The sequence below is a fragment of the Rhopilema esculentum genome, chromosome 12, assembly GCF_057945365.1.
Source record: "Rhopilema esculentum isolate cy_ngs chromosome 12, ASM5794536v1, whole genome shotgun sequence".
NCBI lineage: Eukaryota > Metazoa > Cnidaria > Scyphozoa > Rhizostomeae > Rhizostomatidae > Rhopilema > Rhopilema esculentum.
In genome coordinates this window covers 10,592,651-10,615,861 of record NC_142826.1, presented here as the reverse complement: position 1 = coordinate 10,615,861, position 23,211 = coordinate 10,592,651, and the positions used below count along the sequence as shown (strand labels likewise).

The following is a 23,211-nucleotide window of genomic DNA, read 5'->3' as shown; positions in this document are numbered from 1 at the left end:
AAACAACCCTTAGCTCATTTTTTGTAATTTAAAGAAAAAATTTTTTTTAATATTTGTCCATTAACATTTAAATCATTTTTAGAGTTAAGCATACTACAGACTTTATCTTTTAATCTTTAGAGTCATACTACAGAATTTGGGAATTCAAACCTTTATTTTGTATATTTCCTCGCTTAAAAATTATATCATGTTTTTGAAAGATTTATTATCTATCACAATCATTCACAAATGATTTTAATTCCAATAGAAGCCAGCTGTATATTCTAGATCCTTTTTTGTCTTTTTGAATTATATTTCTCAAATGTTTCATGCAGGAGGTCGGCATTAGAAGCATAAATTCAAAAAAGGGGGCTGGAACGAAATAGGACACCACTTTGTAAATACGTTCAGTATTAAATTCATTTAGACGATTTATATGTTTTTCTAATAACTCAAAGTGACGTTGGGTAAGAAACTGAACTCTCATAAACCGTTAAAAGGGAATTCTTCATAGTATTCGTAATTTTTCCTTGGTTCCATTTCGTCTAGTTAAACAATGTCGACGTTTTTGATGCAGGGGTACGCATTCAATGAAGCTAAAGGGATGTTTCATACTTTTGGACCTGGTTTTGTATCCAAAGGATTCCAGAACGACCTCCTACTCTAGAAATTAATTCTATATATTGGCCATATCAGTCTTTTTATATGTAAGCGTAGAGTTCGATAAAAAATTTATTAAAGTTTCTGTGGCCAATTCCGTCCATTCTAAATGGAAGAAAGTGAAGCTTTGACGAAAGGGATGCTGTTTTTGACCAACGCTCGACAATTGTTAAAAAATTAGTTTCAGTCATTCTCGTTATGTGGGGCCAGCCTCCTAAACAGCTTGAGAAATGGAAACAAAAATGTCATGTTGCCCCATTACTTCTGTCAAAGAAAGATTTCAAGTACTTTAATACTTGCTCTTTTTTATTTCTATTTAAAGTAAGAATTAAAATTATTCCATTCTATCGAGGCAAAGGTAAGAATTTTTCTTTTCTGCATAAAGCCAACCGGTTTTAAAACGTCGGTTTGGCAAACAGCATTTTAACTGTAATTTTTATACACGTATACATAATATATCTATTGCAAAATGACATGAAAACAACAGTAAGGCGGCATTGTAGAATACAAAGCGTAAAGAGTCCATGGATTGTAAATTAATTTTGCGGGCACGCCCCTTTGGAAGCTTGACAACGCTTTTTCCTCAAAGAGCACCTCCCCAACACAGAACCAAGGAAAATTCATATTGTTCTATATCAGGAATGCAATTGTTTAAGTTCTGAAATTGCGACCTTGAAAATGAAAAGGGTAAACGTTTTATACAAAGTTTTTCCCCGAAACCAAAGTTTTCATACAAGAATCTCAACATGAAGATTAAATTGCCAGGGTCTGAAAAGAGAACTGGGACCAGAAAGCTCTTCAAAGGCATACCATAATGCACTTTTCTGTGTGGTCTAAAAAAACCTCCAGAAAAGGTGCAATCGTGTATCGATCAATGAAGGAAAAATGCAAACTTCTCAGTGAACAGGCTAAACAAAATAAATTTGCACATTGCTCTTTGTTTCTTATCCCTGTTGATAGGCCAAATTTTATAGAGACAATAATTTCCATGTGAAAATGATACTATGGTCATACAGTAACAAACTCTGCCAGACAATTAAAACTTCTTATGTACTCAATTTGTTGATTTCTTATGTTGCTAACAAGGTTACATTCGAACATTATGGGTTGGCTAATTGTTTGGTTAAACAAACATAGTGTCAGTTGACTTGAAAGGATGAGTTCTGATTGGTATGAAAGAATAATTAATTCATTCAACATGTGACACTGCAATATTATCAAATTTCAAGTCAGCCCTTGAAGGATATACAGATCTCAGTTGTCCATCCTCATGCTCAACTCTCACTTGTTCCAAGAGCAGTCCAACAAGTCCAGTGCCGACATTTGCTGCCACTTCTGAAAATTGGCTGGAAATGTAACCAAGCAGAAACAACTCTTCAAGTAACTTTTCCATTGCTTCTTTACATGCTGCAAGACTGACTGATGATGTTACCTCAATTAAGATGTCACCAATTGATGGGTTCACCTACAAAAAAGCCAAATTTTTACAAATTTTACACAAATTTGAACATTAAAAATTTTTAGCAGAACAAAATGAAAAAGTCACAGAAGACTATTAGGTATCTGTTTATTGCAGCAATTGGTTATTTTAGGAAATAAATGTTCCTTTCAATTGAGGACTTTTTACAAAGGCCAAATGTAGGAACAGAATTATTTCAAATAGGACAAGAAAATGGCATTGGAAAATTCTACTTGGTGAGAAAGCAAGATGTGACTTGCTAAGAATAAAATGTCTTTCACAGAAAAATATTTCAAAATTATGAAAAACAAGGCACATAAAATGTTTTATACCTTCAGCATTGGGAGAGAAAGTGCTTGAAAGCACAAAATGTTTTCACCTTTTATGCAATTTTTGAAGCGATTTTATTTTGGTAAAAAGTAAAGATAATACAAACCACCTGTGAATATTGGCAATAAAGGGCTGCTGTTTTTAACCAACGCTTGACAATTGTTTAAAAATTGGTTTCAGTCATTCTCGTTATGTTGGGCCAGCCTCCTAAACAGCTTGAGAAATGGAAAAAGAAAATGTTGTTTTGCCCCAGTACCTCTGGCGATAAAGAGAAGGGTGACTTTTGCAGCATAATTTCTTTGTATCACATAATCTGAGGTATGGAATTAAAGCCTGTTTATGTTATGAATACACATTCAGCCCATTGAAACGACAGCAACAAATTAAAATACCACACCCCTTTGGTTTGAAAAATTTCATAATATGCCTTCTGCTTACCTTTGTTGCATCACTGTTAGTAATTGGTGGTAAAGAAATAACTCTTTCATTGCTTATCAAGCAAGGATAAAATTCTTGACCTTCGAGTAAGTCAAGAAACCTACAAAAGGAAGGAGACTTTGGGCTAACTTCAATGATTAACAACTAAATTATAACCAATTATTAAAACATAATCCATTACATATTCATCTTTTCCAAATTTGAATACTATACAGATCTCTTTTATCTTCTTTAAACATAAATGTATATCAGCAAGAATTTCAGATTGAGGTACTTTGCAAAAAATTACAGGGCTTGATCTATTAGTAGCCTTAGACACAGTTAGGCAAGGGAAAACTTCTCTTGGAAAACTGTAGAGCAGTGGATAAAAGCCTAAGGTGAAAATGTGCAAACCAAAAAGGTGCAAAATTAAATCTTGAAAAAAGTTGTCATGGCAAGAAAAACTATAATGATAATAATTACAGGTAGCTACTAGAAAGATTGAAAAGCAATAAAACCAGTTTTAATGACACTCACATTTCACTACCAATAAAAAAGCATTCTCTTTCACTCTAAATTTACACTTAGTTACCTGTATACACCAGATGCTTGACTTCTTTTCTTCTTCTTTTGCTCTAGTTCTCTTTGTTCTTTGAGTCTTTGTACGTATTGGGAGGCTAATAATTCAGTGTCACTGCCTATTGGAGCTATCTGTATACCTTCAGGGTTTTTTCCATCATAAACCAATGGGAATACCAAATTACTTGCAGTGTGTGTTGCAATGGTTGAACTTGTTCTTCCATTACTGACTGTGTCATGAATCTTAGTCTATTGTAAAGACATTTATAACATTATATGACCTAGACTTGAATAAGACAACGTCACAAGCAAAAAAATGCATCTTGTTAACACATCAAATATTTGCAAAATTGAATTGAATAAATGACTTTTGGAAAAGCATGTTTCAATTCAATATCACAATTATAGAAATTTACTTTCTTTGGTTATAAAATGTTTGATAATGACAAAAGATAAAGTAAAACTTTTAAATCAAAGTTCATTTAAGAACTGGTCCAAATAATCATTACGAAAATGAGGGAACACAAATTATTTTTCAATTGGAGCATCTTTTTGCAGTTTCAACAAATCCATAGTTACCTGCCTGTAACTGTATATAATAATAAAAATTCTTATGACAGACCTGTAAACTTAGAGAACCAAACACTTTAACTTTCAAGACTGCAAAGAATCTTGGAGGGGGAATGACTTTATCCTGCTGTTGTATGCATAGGAAAAAATTTTGTTGCTAAATAACAGGTTGAGAATAGCATCATTCTCAATTTGAAACACCTTTGTATCCCCCGACATCCTTTGCATTTTGCATTTTGAAACACCTTATCCTTTGCATTTTGCCATATAGTCCAAGAGATGGAAAGTAAATCAATTTCAAGTGAGCATTACCTGTATTGCAATAAACTTTTTGTACTTCTGAATATCACTGAGATCTAAATTCTTCACTATTGTGCAGATAATAAATGGCCTTATTTCTTTCAAAACCTCCTTAAAGACAACACACTTTTTTTCCTTGATATTGTGCAGCACATGGATTTTCCTTGCGGACTCATCCAAAGTGTCACTTTTCACATTGGCCTTTCCTGTCTTTTTCTTTTTCCCTTTCTTTCCTTTGGCAGCTTCAACTGAATGTGAAGCTATGAAATCCAATATAGCTCTTGTGTTGCATTGCAGAGTCATTTTACGTAATCTGTTATCTGTCAGTGGATTGTCCTTTAGGTTAAGATCTTTCAACTTTGGACAAATAGCCAGCTGTCCTGGCAGCTCTTTCAACTGGTTGTTAGCAATATCCAGAATTTTTAATGATTCCATCTGACTTATTTCTTCAGTGATGGAGTGAATTAGATTGTGGGATGCACGAATCTCAATTAGATGCTCCAGAGTATAGATCCCTTCTGGCAAACTCGGGAGTTTGTTATGATCGATTCGAAGAATGGCCAAATTCGCAAGCAACTCTAAGTTTGGAAGACTCGTTAGATTATTACAGCTTAGATTTAATGTGTGTAAGGCTTGTAAACGTCCTAAAGAATCTGGAACCTTTGCCAACTCGTTCGTTGAAACATCAAAGAATTTGATTTGTGTCAGAGAGCCAATAGTGTCTGGGAGTTCTTTTATCTTGTTTCCTTGCAAAGCTAAGTTTTTCAAATTAGTTAAGTCACCTACTTCTTCTGGTACTGATGATAAGTTGACGTTAGATATCTGCAAGAAGTTCAGAGATTTTATTTCAAAAATTCTCATATCCAGTCCACCATTTTGATAGCGGCTCGCCACGTCTTGATCTGAAAGGACCAGCTCATGTCTTTTCTCGTCAATAGCACGTGTTACTTCTCCCCAACACCCCTGACTCATTTTGATTTATCTAACTTTAGGACAAAAAGGTTTCAAATCTTAATGCACATCACCTTCGAAACAAACCCAAGTGAGCGAGATTTCAGATGTAATTCCACATGGATACAGCTATACAGCCTCGTATAGACATTCAAATAGAGACGGATTAAACATAGCCCCCATTGATCACAACAACCGCATAGCAACCGGGAACGAGTTGTTGATTTTGTACTGTAACTCAATATGCCAAACAACTTCATCAATGATTTATCGAAAGAAGCGCAGAAAAAATCTGAAGAACTTCGTTGGATCAAGGTAGATAGGCCCACCCTACCTCTTTCCTAATAATCATTAATAGCCTAATGAAATGCACCTGAAAATGAAATGCAACATTAACATGCGTATTTTATCCAGGATAGGAAATGATTTCATTTTCAGGCGAGTCTAAAAAAATACATATTGAGAAAATGGAAAAGGGATATTTTAAACGTTATTAAGTGTACTGATTGGGATTTATTTATTACAAGGGGCAATTCGGCATAGTGAAAAAAGTTGAAGGTGAAACAACACAACACTCTCTTGAGGTTATTTATTTTCACCAGATGATCAATAGCACATAGACATTGAAAAAGATGTTTAAAAAATTTTGAAGTCTGTAAATTCTGTAGAGCCTTGGCTAGCTTTAAATGTTTCAATCAAAATTTAGGGTTTCATGAGAGAACGCAATAATGACACAACACCAAATCAGCAAAACATACACCAAGACAAAGCCTTTATATTTACTTGCCCCAAACCAAAAGCTTGCTCTTTCAACATAAACACGCAATTTAGCACTATAATATAATTTCATTGTAATTTGAGACCTCTTAAAAACATGTTTGTGTCAGCCAGTATTTCAGGCAGCCCTACACAGATTGCAGGCAGTTGTGGCATGGTAAGCTGGTAGCTCAACACAGATCATATTACATTTGATTTCACTTATGCTGCATCCTGTTTGCCTCTTACAGGTAGTTGGTATAGGTAGTCCTGGAGTTGGGAAAACATGCCTTGTGAAGACATTTTGTGAAAGCAAGGTAAACTGATGCATGATTGTATAGTAAAAAAATTCCCAACAGTGGGGCTGTTACATAATGAGAGTGAATTTTTGTAATTTTAGATTTAATTCCCCAGTCATTCATTTAAACCCCATACTTCAGCAATTTGATTTTAAAACTTCACGAGTGCATTAGCCTTCAATTTGAAGCTGTCAACTCCAGACAAGAACAAATTGTTTAATGAAGTAATATTTAACTAGAAAATTGATCAGTTATGAAAAAGACTGCTATGAATATTTTTATTTGTATTCTATGGAATACTTTCTTGCATCTTATATGCTTCTAGATTTAGCCACTTTAGATGATGGGAATCTGTCACTCGGCCATGCAGAGGACAGAATTTTATGCGATCAAGGACCTGCAGTAACTTAAAACAGTAAAAATCTGTATTAGAGTTGTTTAAAGAATCTTTTTTGGATATCAAATGATACAGGGGATTACCTTTCTCAAAGAAAAGTCTACCAAATTTCACTTTTCAAACTGAAATTTTCTTTATCTCCATTTTATTTCAGTTTACAAAATCATATGTCGAAACAGTTGGAGTAGATTACGGTAAGTGTAAACATTTGAAATTGAGGTTTTTTCCAATGTGAAATTTTGATTTGTTTTACTTCCCTTTGATGAAAAATTAGCCCATTATTCACAAATTGTTATTTTTCCAGGATTCAAACTTCATACTGTCAATGGCAAGGAAGGTAATTATTATCTAATGCCTGTTAAAATGTTGGATATAGTAAAATATTAGCAGCCTGTAATTTGCAGAACATGTTCATCATAATGAGCGCTGCATGGTTTTTTTAATTCAAGCAATCAATTCAAGCAATAAACAACTATGAGGATGATAGGCAATTAATAACTATTGACAGAAGAGACAGTCATGTATTTTGTATTTATGTTGTTTATTTCTGTCACATATTCTAGGCAGGAGTGTTTTGTAGCTACCTAGCATCTGTAAGTAGGCATTAGGACAGTGAGAAGCTGTGTTTATTGATCAGTGCCCTGGTCCTTCCTCTCAATGTGACCACACCTCATGAATTCTATGCCTGGGATTGCAGAGGGCTAGCGACTCTACTCATTCTAAGTGAAGGTTTGGTCATGCAGGTGACTCTGACAACAGACCAGATTTATCTGTACCCTTCCTTGCACCTTGAAATACTGCTTCATTTAACACAGAGATGAACGAATGATTGAAAAGGAATAGAATCAAAGTATTGTAAATCTCATATTGCTATTCCTTTGACATCATTGATTCTTTGTTTCCTTGTTCCCATTGGTGTGAATATTTCCATAAAGTTGCTGTAACAGTAGAAGATCTCTCCTTTTTGTTTCAGTTAGAGTTACATTTTGGGATTTTGGTGGCAGCTCTTCCTACCTTGATGTAAGAAAGGAATTGTACCACCAGACAAAGGTATGATTTTTGTGGTTCAATGACTTATTTCTATCAGTTCGAAACCTTTTTTAATTCTACTATACATGTTGCAGTGATTTGTGTCTTCATACCTTACATGTTCCATATGTAGACCAAATTTTAACTAGCTCAGCAATTATTTAATCAATAATTGGCGTATACACCTTTGTTTATACATATTGTATTGTGCTGCTAAAATCCACAATAAACCCCAACAAAGAATATCTTATCCACGATGATGTGAAACATAAACTGCGTTTAAACTGATGGCACATTTTTTAGGTCAGATGTAGAAATGTTAAAAAAACAGCAGGAAAATATTTGATCATTATTGTAGAATCCCCAGCACTTATTCAATTTTCTTGTTTAGATTTGTCTTCTCGTATATGACGTCACAAATCCCCAGTCCTTCCATGCACTTGATGACTGGTTTAAAGAATTTGAAACATTTGGTGGAAAAAAGACCATTTTGTGTGTTGTTGGTAATAAGGTATGCTTTCAAAAATTTCGATGGTTTATTTGCTATTGGCCTTACCGTGCTTTAAAGCTGGTAATTTCTTTAGAATAAGGGATTTTTTCAAAATTGCTCTTAGCGAGAGTTAATTAGTATCACCCTTTCTTGTTTCTAAGTCTACCTTCTTTGCGATCAAAATAAGACTCTCTTTGACTTCAGTGCTGAACCCTTAGTTAGAAGAAAGACAATGCGCTACGACATATATAGAACAAAACCTTTATGAAAATAATGTCTTCTGCAATTTTAGGCAGATCTTAAGAACCGAAAGGTAAATACCTCAACAGCTGAGGAGTGGGCTAATCGTCACGAAATCAGGTGAATTTCATTACATTTGCTTTTTGTACTTTTTAATGGCGGAATCCATGTTTCAAGTGGGGGGGGGGGCATACCAACAAAAGCAAGAAAATTTGCCGACGAATGACAATTTTACAAACAAACCGACAATTTAGCAAAACCTGGGGCGGTTGCCCCCCTCACACCCCCGCAGTTTCAGCCACTGGTACTTTTTCCTGCAAATTATGTCAAAAAGCTGGCTAGGGATGTTGATCTTTCCTTGTTATTTCCACTATGCCTACGTTTAAAAAGGATCGTCTTTATAGAGAAATATTTTTTTATTTACAGAAAAATTTAATTAAACAGCGAGACATATTATTTGGTATGTGTTACTGTTAATAACAGTTTCTTATTCCTTTGCCGAACATTTTTGCTTTTTACGAGCTGATTCATTCTCCTAGGCACTACGTTACCTCAGCTGCTACTGGTGAAGGGGTTGCCCATATGTTTAATCAAGTCCTTGATGATGCAGTGAGCTAGACGAGGTATAGTTGCGCTTCTGCTTATCAAAAAAGCTCTAGTATTTTCTGTATCAAGATGCAGCCTATCGTCAACGGAAAATTGGTCACTGATTGAATTTTTCAGATTGCTTTAAAGGCGAAGATTTTTTGCCACAGGTAGCTCAACAACTTTTGCTGACCATGAGAAAAACGTTGCAAATGGCCTGTTTCGAATTATTCCTAGGCAGCAAGAAGTTGTGTATTTGAAATAGGCTGGCTTAAAACGCATTTGTTTTAACCGTTTGCATGTGTTTTGCCCGTTTGCATCGTTTAGCACTTTAATTGTTTTCAATCTCAGCGGAATGACAAATTACTCAGAAAAAGATCGCTATATAATCTGATAGGCTAATAAAATCCTCTCTTCTATTTGTGGCGTTAAAAAACCTTTTAGTAAACCTTTTAAAAAAACCTGTTAAAAAAACCTGTTAAAAAACCTGTTAAAAAACCTGTTAAAAAAACCTTTTAGTAAAATGATTTAGTAGAGCTTTTCATCAGACTTATTCGCGTTCACGAAGTGAATAAATGCAATACATCACAAGGCTTTTTATTTTTCTACATTTTGCACCAACATAGAGCAGTTCCTGTGATTAATTTCCTCCTTCACAAACGACATTTTGAGAAAAAGCGATTCATACATCCTAAGAGTTCCCCTTTATAGTGGTAATGCCATTCTTCGATAAACAATCTTATTGCTGTAGTTTCTCATTGGCCTTTCTGTCTTTTATTTGCGTTAAACTGCACATGAAACCACGTATTACAATGACTAGATATTTTTTACATTGGTCTATATACTTTAAAGCGCATGAAAATCGCTGCAAATAGCTGCCGAGTCACGCGAAACCCTCCAACCAACAGCTCCTCAGTCCATATCGGAAATATGCTAAATCCAAGCTGTGCAGATTATTTTTCCTTAGTTCTTTGTCTTATCTCAACTTGTTCTTGCACAACAACACTGTGAATTGCTGTTTAATCAAGCTTTGTAGAGTGAGTTTGCCAGGTCACGGACCACGCAGCTAAATTTAGTGTCATTCTTGTCTTGGTTGACACACGTTTACTACTGTGTTTGTGAACGTCATTCAAACATTCTAAAAGAACGCAAGCAACCAATCTTTCTGCAGCAGGCAAAAGAGAATCACCGTAAAAGTAGGTTGTTTTGCTATTTCTTTTTCATTTCGATTTAGAATTTTGGCTATAGAATAGAAAGGTACTCGTGAAATTTGTCTTTGGGAACAACTGAATGACCTTAGGTATTTCGTTCCAGTTAGTTCCTTTAAAACTTACTTTATCACCTCTGTTATCATTCCTTTTCTTTACTATTTAACTCCCCAAACCTTTTCTTCAACCCCTTGATAATTTCATCACCTTATTACGTGTTTTGATGCTTTCCTCAGACACCTTTGCTTGTTCTCACCTTTGGTTGTTCTTTCTTGGAACAGAACTGATCTTAATTTGCGTTATTCCCTTCTAATAACAGTGAAGTATGCTGTACGATTCATAGAAGACGCTTTTATTAGCGCCGTAGTGCCGTGAATGCAACTAGAAAATGTCTCAAAACGTCCCTAAGTACCTCTAAGAGCATCAGCAAGAGCAGCAATTAGTTGCTTTTAAAGGGAGGGGGCTCCACCAGCACTACATCTGTGGTTTTAGTTCACGTAACCGTAAATACGCTATGGTAAGCACTATTGAATTTTCTACCAAAGGAGGTCTTTAACGTAACTGAAGATGAAGAATTGAAATCAGAATTGAAAATGGAAATACTGATAATGTATGCGTCCATGTCTTGCGATATCTGTCTTTTCCTAGCAACAGCTGCTATGGTAATCCTGTCTTGCTTAGAAGCTCTAGAAATGTCTGCTTTTGACAAAAAGGTTACGAAATCATCTTAGCCTTACTCAGTATCATCGTTGTTCAAGATCATGTCTGAGGACGCCTGCTGAAAGATACCCAAAGTATCTGCAAAACAACGTTTGATCCTGAAATTACCTCTGCTGAATAGTCAAGGGGTAGACACTCCTAGAAAGATACTGTATTTACTGCTATAGCGAACACAAAATACAACTCAAAGGTTTTCTGTATGGCTTAGTAGCGATGACCATGTTTTCTGTTTAGTTGTGAAAATGTTTGCTATGCTGTTTGTAGTCAGGACAAGTTTGGCTTGGGTTTGTTGTAATTTGGTTCCTTATAAAATGCAGGGGATTCGAGCTCGTTTCCTTTACTTGATCTGTGCATTGCGTTGGGTTATCTAATCTAGGTGAACAGCTTATGCAGGTTTTAACACAACGATGAATGCGTTTTATCTCTTCTTGATTTGCTTTTTACATCAATATCGTAGGGTGCAAAGATGTCGGTTATACAGATGATAACCATCTTTCTTTGTGTTATTGCGGTTCAGTCGGCACGATTCACTGGAAAAAACACATCAAATGATTGCAAAACACTTGTGTTTAATCACACCATCAGCTTGCCCGATTGCCAGCCAAGGGTGGTCCAGAACCGGTTCTGCTACGGCCAATGCAAGTCATATTTCCTTCCGAACAGAAAGAATTATGGCATTTCATCTTTTGCATGCTCAGTCTGCCGTCCTACTGCTATCAAGAAGAGAAAAGTGTACCTTAAGTGCCATGCCGTGAATGGGGTTCGTCGTTTTAAAGTCCGGAACATTGCTTATATATGGAGCTGTTCGTGTGTAAAGACAAAATGCATTCCATGGTACTCTCCCTTTAAAAACGCATAAGTTATACAAAGTCCCAGCAATTTATGGCCTAATATTCTTCATCGAAAATGGCAGACGACTTTGCTTATACTTCTATTATATTTATATTTGCCTTTACTAAGAAAAAATGAAGTAACTGTTTTTATGGTAATCAGTGGAAGTCAAACTAGCGAAGTTTTTCCAATGAAAATTGTTACTGAAATTTTCGTTTAAATTTTGGCGTAGCTGTTGGGCTGAAATCTGATCAACTGTGGAGAGTTTATCCAACGGAAAATCCTTTGAATCCAAAATGGTGTTCCTTATCTTGTCCCATATGATTTGAATTTTAAGAATTTTTTCATATCTTTTGAAAAGGTACACGGTTACCGAACTAATTTTCCAATGAGTATTACATGTGAATAAAATAACAACCAAAATACAAATGTCTTGTTAATGCCACAAACGTTAAAGAAACGTGCATCCATCTTAATTATATGATATTTATTTACGAAAATAGCTAAAAACATATAGAACATCTTTATAGCCCATACAAAAAAAAGAAATTTAAATGTTTTGTTTAGCGGCAAGGTAATAAGTTAGCAAACTCTAAACTCGCTATAAAATTCCAATTTTAATTTGGGTAGTATTATGTTAAGCAATCAGTGTTTCTTAGTGATCTCCATTAGTGAAGGGCTTAGTGCTTAGTAGACTTAGAAATTTCTTTTTTGAAAGAAGATTACGCCAAGAGCGTTGTCACTTTGTCCAGCGCATATGGTTTCAGAACTATGTTTGATTCGCCACAGGCCGACATGAGTTTCTGTATCAAGATTACAATTAGTTGAGTACCGAATCTATACAGGGAGCAAATGATTCAGGTTCTTCAGATCTTTTCAAATTATACCAGTTGTTCAACTGCTGTTACGTTCTCTGTGCGGATCCGAGGACGGACACGGATACTTCTGACAATCTGCTCAAATAAAGATGTGTCATTCATTTTCAGGCTTTTGTTGAACAGATCCAGGCAGAGAAGTATCCTCAAGCCTGAAATGAAATAAAATCAACTTTATGAATCTGAGAATTCACCCTTATTTACAACCTGAAATGAGTATAATTGATAATAGGTTTGATGTGATGTGAAAAACTATGATGTGTAAAACTGTTCCAGGTTGTTTCTTCGATTGTCACATTTTATGCAAACATTATGCAATTATCTTCTTGAAATGATGTTTTCCCACTTTGCTTCTCACCCGAGGAACACTTCACAACAAAGGTTGAAGATAAATTTTATACCCGATGACTTTTGAAACAATGGTCGTCTTGAAATATGCATTGAAAACTCACGTCGGCTCTGGAAATGAGACACTTTGAACGTGAATATTTTTCGTCTCGGCAAACTTCTTCGCCCATTCAGGCATTTCGGTCAGCTTTTGTTTCCCCTCCTTGTTTGCGCGAGATTTGACTTCTGGCATGTCAATAGCAAGGTAACTTTTTTCATGAGCAATGCCATCGACGATGCTGACGTCAGCAGGGGCCTCGCGCTCCTCCGTTGATGTCGTGGAGTCAGGAAACTAACATTAAATGACAGTAATAAATCATTTTGAAATTTGCTGATTTCTACTTTATATGATAATGGAAATGACAGTTCACAAACAGGATTTCACTTTTAAGCAATACAAACAAAATATATTTTTAAAATAAATTACAGCTTGAAATGCTATTTAAGGCAATATGCAACCATTTATTAAAAATGTCTACAAATTTCTATAAGAAAGATAGAAATAGAAAAATACAATTTACAATAAAAAGCCTTAATTTGGATAAAAAACCTTAATTTGGATAAAAAACCTTACATAATTTGCAGCAAGTTTGGAATTTTTTGGCTTTGTAAGTCTTTTGAATATCTGAAAGGAGTCTGAATTTTTCATTTCTAATGATAGTGTCCCCATAACTCTAAATATATCGATTCCATAAAGGCAAGTTTCTTTCCATTTTTGGTAGTTGTAGTTCATCGGGGAACATTTTAGATTGTAAGGTTGAATTAAGCTTTGATTCCGTTTAGAGATCTCTACCTGGAGCAATTACTGCTAGTTGTCTCATGAATTCGTAACGCATTATCAGATCCAACATTTTTTCAAAAATAGAAACATTGTCCTTGTATGCAATACTTCAGGCCCATTTATTAATTCTATTCATCTTCATGAGTTCAAATTTCTATCTTGAAAAAACAAAACTGGGACAAAACGACAATGTTATCCTTTTCCTGCACAGTTTTTAGTTTTTTTTCTCATCTTCTTAATTACGAGAAGGAAGTAATTGAAATGACGATCCAATAGCACCAGGGCAAAAGTCGTGTTTACCAATTCTGTTATGATACAAAGCTGCAAGAAATTGGTCTTGAAGAGAGGCAACGTTATCATAGTTATATACATAAGTACCTTTGACACAATGGGTATTTGACCTGCATGGCTTAGGCCCTCCAATGCTGGTCTAAATCTAAAACATATGTCTAGGGAAAGGAACTATTGTTCATAATAGCATTTGATATAATGAACAATTTACTGGCAACCAAGATTTCCCAATGTTTACTGACAACCATGATATTGCCTAGGCGACATTTACCTCCATTTGAGAAAGCTGGGAGACGGATACAGTTGGGAACCTTTTGCCGCTGACAGGCATTTCGTCATCAATCTGCAGCGGGGCATCCAGCAAGGAGCTCCCTGTATTCGCCCGATATCTTGCTCCTACGTCACTGACCATTTGTCGCTGAGCTACTCTGGGGCTTTCTGGTACAAACGAAGAACCAGTGCCTGAACGAGATCGTTTAAGATTTTCAATTGTCCCTTCGCGTAACTGGTAATCTGTATGGAAAAATATGTTTAAATGCAATTCATTTATGAAGACAATTTTTTTAAAAACAACCCTGTTTAAAGGTCAATGTACATGTTAAGATATAACAGCAAGAAATCTCAACTTGTCTTGATAAAACATGCGATGTTGATGGTAAATGAAATGAATGAATATAATAGAGAATTACCAGATTGTTCATGAGCAGAAAGTTCTTCGACGATAGGAACGACCTCCCTGCGAAGAAAGATTAATAGAACAAAATGCTGACTACATTCGGTGATCCAGATAAGTTTATTATTAATCCAAATTCACTACATACAAGAGGACAAAAAGGCTGCATTGAAAAGATCTTGGAGGAAAAATACTGGTTGTAAGGCCTTTTGTTCGAAGATCCATTAACAATGTCAATGTTCGAAGATCCATTAACACTGTCAAATAAGGTAAGGCCGAGTCAAGGTAAGGTAAGGCTGAGTCAAGGTAAGGTAAGGCTGAGTCAAGGTAAGGTAAGGCTGAGTCAAGGTAAGGTAAGGCTGAGTCAAGGTAAGGTAAGGCTGAGTCAAGGTAAGGTAAGACTGAGTCAAGGTAAGGTAAGGCTGAGTCAAGGTAAGGTAAGGCTGAGTCAAGGTAAGGTAAGGCCGAGTCAAGGTAAGGTAAGGCTGAGTCAAGGTAAGGTAAGGCTGAGTCAAGGTAAGGTAAGGCTGAGTCAAGGTAAGGTAAGGCTGAGTCAAGGTAAGGTAAGGCTGAGTCAAGGTAAGGTAAGGCTGAGTCAAGGTAAGGTAAGGCTGAGTCAAGGTAAGGTAAGGCTGAGTCAAGGTAAGGTAAGGCTGAGTCAAGGTAAGGTAAGGCTGAGTCAAGGTAAGGTAAGGCTGAGTCAAGGTAAGGTAAGGCTGAGTCAAGGTAAGGTAAGGCTGAGTCAAGGTAAGGTAAGGCTGAGTCAAGGTAAGGTAAGGCTGAGTCAAGGTAAGGTAAGGCTGAGTCAAGGTAAGGTAAGGCTGAGTCAAGGTAAGGTAAGGCTGAGTCAAGGTAAGGTAAGACTGAGTCAAGGTAAGGTAAGGCTGAGTCAAGGTAAGGTAAGGCTGAGTCAAGGTAAGGTAAGGCTGAGTCAAGGTAAGGTAAGGCTGAGTCAAGGTAAGGTAAGGCTGAGTCAAGGTAAGGTAAGGCTGAGTCAAGGTAAGGTAAGGCTGAGTCAAGGTAAGGTAAGGCTGAGTCAAGGTAAGGTAAGGCTGAGTCAAGGTAAGGTAAGGCTGAGTCAAGGTAAGGTAAGGCTGAGTCAAGGTAAGGTAAGGCTGAGTCAAGGTAAGGTAAGGCTGAGTCAAGGTAAGGTAAGGCTGAGTCAAGGTAAGGTAAGGCTGAGTCAAGGTAAGGTAAGGCTGAGTCAAGGTAAGGTAAGGCTGAGTCAAGGTAAGGTAAGGCTGAGTCAAGGTAAGGTAAGGCTGAGTCAAGGTAAGGTAAGGCTGAATCAAGGTAAGGTAAGGCTGAGTCAAGGTAAGACTTTTATTCCAAGGGCGGGGGAGGGAGAAATGAAAGGGGTAGGTGAAAGCAAGGTGTGTAGAGCATCATCTTGTAAGGAGAAGCTTGACGAAGTTGATTTTGCTGGCATGACAATTGCTAGCCTTATGTAGATCTGCATGACGACATTCGTACATCCAATCAAGGCCAGAGGAGAGTAATTACAGGCTGCAAGATAAGCGCGCATACAGGAAGTATGTTTCTGAATGACTTCGATGTCAAAACTCCACCGGAATGCTCATAGAAAACAGAAAAATGTTACCAGCCAGCTTTTTTCAAAACATAGCCAGACACTATTTTACTACCGACAAAAAGGCTCCAAAATCGGCTAGATCCTCCATTTGGGACGGGTTTTTTACGGTGGGGCAGGGATTTATGGGATGGCGTTGATTATGATAATTTAAGCCTGTTTTGTACTACAATCTGTTCAATATACATAGCGTGATTAATAAAGCAAAGAAGCCGCAAATATGCAAGACAAAGATACCTTCGATTTGTAGCTGGAGAGTTGGTAGATTTACGTAGCAGCTGAAATATTGACAATTCATTTATCAAAACTTGCACGTTAAAAAAATCCGTAGAAATACTCCTAAATCCCCGAAACGACAGGCAAGCGAAAGGTTTTTAAATAATAGTTGAATAGTAATACTATCCAGGATTGCAAAGGTGGGACTTAAGATCTTAAAATTTCAACTGATTTCATTATAAACCTATAGAAAGTATTTCTGCAAAATGCTCGATGGTGATATTGGTAGATTTTCCGAATAGGCCAAACATAACTACCATATAACTCAGCAATTCAGGATACGTACTGCGGTTGGTTTTGCTCCTCGACTGCCCGGAGCACGAAGCTCAGCCCGCATAACTTTATTCAACTCTCTCATCTAAAGAGGAACAAAATTTAGTAATAACATATCGCCTCGTAGTTTATGATCAATGGAATTCTCTTCTTAATAAGTAAAGTTATTACCAATCTAAAAGCATTTGTATCAACATGGCATCAACTTACGTTTTCAACAACCATCAAAATTAAACAATTACACAAATTGAGCCAGAAACAGATATTAAAGATAGAAGCTTTTGAAAACAGAACATGAAACGTTTCCTTAAATGGTTATGAGACAAGCAAAAACTGGTATTACTCTGGCACTAAAACGCTAACGGAGGAGCATATTGTTCTGAAATTATTCTCAAATGCAATTCTTAAACAGGGCTTGGGCTTTAGAGCAAACTATCGCGTTTTCTATTTAATATGTAGGTATTAACTTCACAAGAGGGGACGGAAACCTTAAAGCTGAAAGTGACATTGGATTCTCCCAGGATCACAACGCAGAAAAAGAACGCGATTGTATGGCTAACAATAAAATCATCCATTTTATAAGTTATGTTGATCGAACTTTTTCAGGAAAAAATAGTTCTACCTCCTCGGCATTCATTACTGTAATGTCTCCAAGGATCTCTCGCCGCCAATCACCACTTTTCATTTTTATCTGAAAAGAACAGACAAATGTACTGCAAATGAAGAACAGATGGAATTATCATATTAACCAAAAACATGTGATTAGAATTGCAATCAAAATGCTATTAAACTGAGATAGCCCACCTTTAGCAGATGCTAACAACTCAGGTCTATGACAGATTGAAGAAAGATAAGATTAAACGAAAACCTATTGAAAGATATCAACTGATTTAGCCCAATTTCTGTTCTCAAAGGTTTAAAAACAAGAATTAATAATGAATGAAAAAGCTGTAGGACGCCAATGTAGGCTTGGTAGGTAGCCCCATCTAACATACCATTTGTATAAAATGCCCCCGCAAAAGTAAAGAAACCTGGATCTCAACTTACATTAACACAAATCAGAGACAACAATATTTCATTTGAAGACAAGGGAATCTTTATAACAACTGGGCGAGTGAAAATATTTCATCGTCTAGAGAATTCTAATTCATTAAGCAAAAGAGGATGACTCCACCAAGGAACAAAGAAAAAATGAAAAGAAAAAAAAGTGGTCCGAATCCCTATTTTATCTTATAGGGATAGGATAATTCTATGTTATATCTACAGTCGGGGATTTACCTCAGGGGGGTCATATGAGCCTTTTTTTACAGGGGGCCCATCCAATAATTATGGGAAAGTATTTTCCTTATGATCTGATATATTTGGGTGTCTAATTTAAAAATTTAGCTTTTTGATACTTATTGGTTCAACTAACATAACAAAATCAAAATCAGGAATACATGTGTGTTTAGGCGCTTTTTCAAATAAATGCTTCTTTAAGTTGGAACAAAATGTCGTAAAGCTATATCATAACCATAAAGTTTCTCTTTTTATTGTTTTATTGGCTAAAGTTTTTCTTAACTTAGCATGGTCTCTACTCAGTTCTTAGCTGCTTCAATTCTGTTGCTATAGCCAAGTGAATGCATCTACTTAACAACATCCTAGCTTCGTTCGTCACTACCGAGTTTTCCAAAAGAAACAAAACACGAGTGTTGCCGTATTTTGCACCAAGCAAAAGACATTTTCTTCAATTGAAATGATTGTGGCGTCAAAAGATTCAACAAATATGAACTTTTCTCAATGCTCCGCGGTGCCTGTATCAAACACAGCTTTAAAATCAGATCGAAAATGTAAAAATCAATATTACACCAAGGGTAAGCGCTGAATAAACGTTCCTGGTTGTTTCTTTCCCTAAACTTTTTTTAAAAGTTGGAATGGACGACGTAAATGATATACCATTTTGATGTGAAAAACCCACTCTTCAAAACCAAACCAACTGAACAATATGACTACTATCCCTTCTCGCACATCTCCTTTCAACGGGGGGCTAGCTCAGATGGTAGAGCGCTCGCTTAGCATGCGAGAGGTACCGGGATCGATGCCCGGGTCCTCCACTTTTTCCACCTGGATCACATTTTTCATAAACATTTTTAATCGAATTATTTTCTACTGTTTTTTTATTCTTTTATAAGAATCAGTAGCGAAAATGCGCAGGGCCAAAATATCAAAAATAATGAAAAAATTGTCTGGTTAGAATTATTTCAAGCAGTAGTGACCACGGAAAAATCTGTCACTGTAAGAAATGTTTAAGTTGAAGTTGAACAAGATCGCAAACATACCCTGTAGTTCGTTTGAGGTGCCAATGAGCTAAAGAAAAAGACAATAAATTTAGAAGAGAAAACCAGAACGCGAATTCTTGGAAATTTTAAAAAAGCTTGATGAGATGACAAGAATCACGAAGATTCGGTTTTCATTTTAAGGGGAATGCAAATGTCAGGTAGAAAATTACATTTTTGAAAATAATTGACAAACAAGGTGGTTATCTGTGAAGAAATACCAAAAAAAAGTTTAGTGGAATGAAATAAAAATTTCATTGACAGAAAAAATAGCAGATGTACCGTATTACGGTATTTTGATGAGCTAGAGTTGAACCAACTTTAAATAAAGAAATTAAAAAAATATCAAGAAAAAACGGATGACCAAAAAGACGAAGATGATGACAAGGAAAATCTGTCATGTTGTCTTTGGAGGTATTTGAAGTAAAAACCAGTTAATGTAAAGCAAAAAAATGCTAGGAATATTTTGTAGGCTGCAAATTATAATATGATTTGTTGACTACAAGTATTTCTTGGTAGCATGTACAGATCTAGATCACCTTCTGAATTTAAACTTTTTCTATTTTATTACAATATGCTTTTGGGAGCTATCACTTATGTTGTCTGGCAGCAAAATGAATCATTACTTTCTAGAAAAATTTTCATTCTGAAGGTAGAATAGTCCTCACGAAAACAAAAATATCAAAAATGCATCTTTCCGCCAATAAAACAATTTAAAACTCTCGGTGTCTTGTGCAACATCCAGATAAAAAGCTTCTATGGAATATTCTCAAAAAATGTTAACTATTAACCTATATAAATTTTCGCTGTAATGATAATCTTATATAAAATAATATAACTTATTGATTGTCGATTCTAATATTGCATCGTAGCTTATCGTATATCATCTGAGCTGAGCGCACAGGTTAATAGTCACTCCGTGACAGAGAGATTTCCATAGAGCTTTTCTTTAAAATGGCGATTCTCGATTGGCCAGAGCCTACGAGAGCAGGGATTACCACAGCAAAGGGATATTGAAGGCACTTTCTGCATTTAAGGAAGAAGTCCCCAATGTCAATTAACGTTGCAAATAGCAAATGTATGTTTTACCAACCTCGCTGGCTTTTTTGTGCCTGTGAGCGATTCGCTTTCAGGACCACCAACGGGTGTTTTTGGCCTTATCTAGAAATGAAGAAACAAAATACACACTAAAACAAAATGGCTCGTGATGTTTGAATTCCAAATTTAGAATCTTTATTCAAGAACTTTGTTAGTTATCAAGTGCAGATATTTACAGGGGGAAATTTAGTTATTTATCTTAGGGATTCGGTCCGAAAGGTAACATATATTTTTAAGAAATTTATGGCCAGTCCTTAAAAAGAAAAGATAAAACGACAATCCATCGCTTTTAAAACATGTTTGGATGATCATTGAATATTACTATTATTATTGGATTCTAAAGAACGTCATTTCAATCGCTTAAATCGACTTTATTTATTTCTCCGAAGTTTGCTGCCAATTGGGTATTTTAATACTAAAAAAATGAAGATGCAACTCTAGAGCACCTTGCATGCTGTCGTCCAGACTTGCTCACGGATTTGACTTTGCATGCCATTTAATCTGCATGCAGGCAAAAACTAGGACAATCTGTTGCTCGAAACATATGATCAAAAATCTAACCTGTGTGTCATTATTGACAACTGTACTTGCAATAGCCTCATCATTAGCGATGACAGCGTCGTTGCTGAGAGGTTTGTTTTTGTTGGCCTCATTTCTACTTTCATGAAGGATTTTCGCACTCCAATTCACCACGTGTGATGCTGTTGGAACAAGGTCATTTTCTTATAAACTGAATAATTCTAAAACTTTGCAAGTGTTATCGTCAATAAGCAAAGTCATTACAAGAACCCCGAACCTTTCAAGTACCATAGATAGTATATTTGGAAGACAAAGCCTTCATCGTATTATGCTGAAAACAGTTCAAGAATATAAAACAGATATTAGTATACTTTGTTGCAGGTAACTAAATGTAGAGTATTCAAAAAAGTGAGATAGGGATTTTCTCTCCATACCTGGAAACCATCCAGTTGCCCCTTTGCACTCTCCTTGCATCCATTCATCTCTCTGTGAAAATGCCCATTTAAAATATCATACTTTAGCACGACTTATCTGCGTATTCTCAAATTTTACTAGACCTATATTTTTAAAAAAATAGAGCTATTTCAGGTAACCATTTAGTTTTTATCTGTAACGTATTTTTACTTCCTATACTTATATTTATGTGTATATATATGTTAATGTCCTTGGGGTAGACACATGCTCCCGGGGTTTTTTGTCCCAGTAGTATTGTAAAGTAGTTCTTATTAGTAATGTAGACAGTAATATGTATTGTAACTTTTCATTGGATTATGTAAAAAAAGACTTATTTTTGAATGAAAGAACTATTGACTATGATTTAAAAAGTTGATAAAAAAGCAGATTAGCCAGTGCCTGGTGTATTACAAAACGGCATCACATCCATCCAAAAAAGGCTTTTTGCATTGTTCAGTTTTAAAGATATGTGATGTACCAAATAAAGTTTCATTAAATTTTAGAAGCATTAGCATCATAATATTTTCACAGACGTTACTTAGGACTTGCACTTAGGAAACGAAAAAATTACTTAGGTAAATACACTGATTTTAGCAACATGCTATAGTTTTTTTTAGAAAGATAACCACTTTGCAAAATAAAGAAACAATTCTTCGTTAATTCTTCATCACAACTGTACAAATAAACAGCATGTTGAATTGAATTGTTTAAGATACTGAATATGTGTAATGTTACCGTGGCAATGACTGTTATAGTATCCCCAACAATGAAATCAAGGTCAGTGGGTTGCGAGCCACGGAACGAAGCGATTGCTCGAACTTGCTTTTGGATCTGGTCCAGTACGTGTGCGGAGGTTTTGCGAATCTTCTGGCGGGCTTTCCTTTTCTTTTTCATTCGATTCTTTAGTTGCCTTTCTCTCTGTCAAATGATAAAATGCGGAGGCATGAATTTTGTCTTACAATAAAGTAATATAATATAATATAATATAATATAATATAATATAATATAATATAATATAATATAATATAATATAATATAATATAATATAATATAATATAATATAATGTAATGTAATGTAATGTAATGTAATGTAATGTAATGTAATGTAATGTAATGTAATGTAATGTAATGTAATGTAATGTAATGTAATGTAATGTAATGTAATGTAATGTAATGTAATGTAATGTAATGTAATGTAATGTAATGTAATGTAATGTAATGTAATGTAATGTAATGTAATGTAATGTAATGTAATGTAATGTAATGTAATGTATTGGAATGCAATGCAATGCAATGGAATGGAATGTAATGTAATATAATATAATATAATATAATATAATATAATATAATATAATATAATATAATATAATATAATATAATATAATATAATATAATATAATATAATATAATATAATATAATATAATATAATATAATATAATATAATATAATATAATATAATATAATATAATATAATATAATATAATATAATATAATATAATATAAAGATGAGATTATACATACCCTTTCTTTAGGACTAAGTCCAGAATAATCCTCAGTTTCGTCCTCTTCGTCTTCTTCATTTGCCTGATAAGTAAAAAACAGCTTGATAACACAGCTTTTAAGGTTCGCAAAACAAACTCAATGACAAAAAATCTAAGGACAGAATCTGAACTTATGGAAAAACAAGATGATATTCCAACCTCATTTTGGTTTTCATCCCCTTTCTTATCGTAAGATTGTCCACTGTTATTGCTCTTGCCTCGTTTGGAGGAGGATGGGGACTGAAAGATGTAAGCACTACATTAGGACGGAACATTGATAAACCATAAATAAACTTCATTATCAATTCTGATAAATGATAAATAATGGATATCCCTCTAA

General features: G+C 35.2%; 3 protein-coding genes and 1 non-coding gene across 8 annotated transcripts in view; 2 read left to right on the top strand and 2 right to left on the bottom strand.

The window, feature by feature from the left end:
- Positions 1-1,569: 1,569 nt before the first annotated feature.
- LOC135681272 (leucine-rich repeat-containing protein 47) lies at positions 1,570-5,386 on the bottom strand. Its single transcript, XM_065195650.2, has 4 exons — positions 4,307-5,386; positions 3,438-3,673; positions 2,867-2,966; positions 1,570-2,104 (listed from the first exon to the last, which is right to left on the bottom strand). The coding sequence occupies exons 1-4, from the start codon at positions 5,264-5,266 to the stop codon at positions 1,829-1,831; spliced, it is 1,572 nt and encodes a 523-aa protein (XP_065051722.2). The 5' UTR covers positions 5,267-5,386; the 3' UTR covers positions 1,570-1,828.
- Positions 5,387-5,409: 23 nt separating this feature from the next.
- Positions 5,410-11,566, top strand: LOC135681278 (dnaJ homolog subfamily C member 27). 4 transcript variants are annotated; one of them, XM_065195659.2, is made up of 9 exons: positions 5,410-5,560; positions 6,253-6,318; positions 6,852-6,891; positions 7,002-7,034; positions 7,671-7,747; positions 8,118-8,237; positions 8,509-8,576; positions 8,996-9,079; positions 11,427-11,566. In XM_065195659.2, exons 1-8 carry the CDS (start codon positions 5,489-5,491, stop codon positions 9,072-9,074), a joined length of 555 nt encoding a protein of 184 aa, XP_065051731.2. In that variant the 5' UTR covers positions 5,410-5,488; the 3' UTR covers positions 9,075-9,079; positions 11,427-11,566. The 4 variants fall into 4 exon arrangements, with proteins under 4 accessions (XP_065051731.2, XP_088968034.1, XP_088968033.1 ...); XM_089111908.1 differs by lacking the exon at positions 11,427-11,566 and adding an exon at positions 10,009-10,237; XM_089111907.1 differs by lacking the exon at positions 11,427-11,566 and adding an exon at positions 9,894-10,237.
- Positions 11,567-12,090: 524 nt separating this feature from the next.
- Positions 12,091-23,211, bottom strand: part of LOC135681269 (uncharacterized) — a 30,453-nt gene continuing 19,332 nt past the window's right edge. Inside the window, exons 30-43 of one of the 2 annotated variants that reach the window (XM_089111905.1) lie at positions 23,031-23,111; positions 22,852-22,914; positions 22,065-22,247; positions 21,311-21,362; positions 20,919-21,058; positions 20,353-20,420; positions 19,263-19,290; positions 17,567-17,635; positions 16,958-17,029; positions 16,633-16,673; positions 14,824-14,870; positions 14,406-14,596; positions 13,128-13,354; positions 12,091-12,827 (exon numbers count right to left, since the gene is read on the bottom strand). In XM_089111905.1, coding sequence (XP_088968031.1) covers positions 12,773-12,827; positions 13,128-13,354; positions 14,406-14,596; positions 14,824-14,870; positions 16,633-16,673; positions 16,958-17,029; positions 17,567-17,635; positions 19,263-19,290; positions 20,353-20,420; positions 20,919-21,058; positions 21,311-21,362; positions 22,065-22,247; positions 22,852-22,914; positions 23,031-23,111 — 1,317 coding nt within the window. In that variant the 3' untranslated portion in view covers positions 12,091-12,772. Of the gene's footprint in view, positions 12,828-13,127; positions 13,355-14,405; positions 14,648-14,823; positions 14,871-16,632; positions 16,674-16,957; positions 17,030-17,566; positions 17,636-19,262; positions 19,291-20,352; positions 20,421-20,918; positions 21,059-21,310; positions 21,363-22,064; positions 22,248-22,851; positions 22,915-23,030; positions 23,112-23,211 lie in introns of both variants that reach the window. The other variant, XM_065195646.2, reaches the window with a different exon arrangement.
- Trnaa-agc (transfer RNA alanine (anticodon AGC)) lies at positions 18,965-19,037 on the top strand. Its single transcript has one exon. It is a non-coding gene; the product is annotated as a tRNA-Ala (tRNA).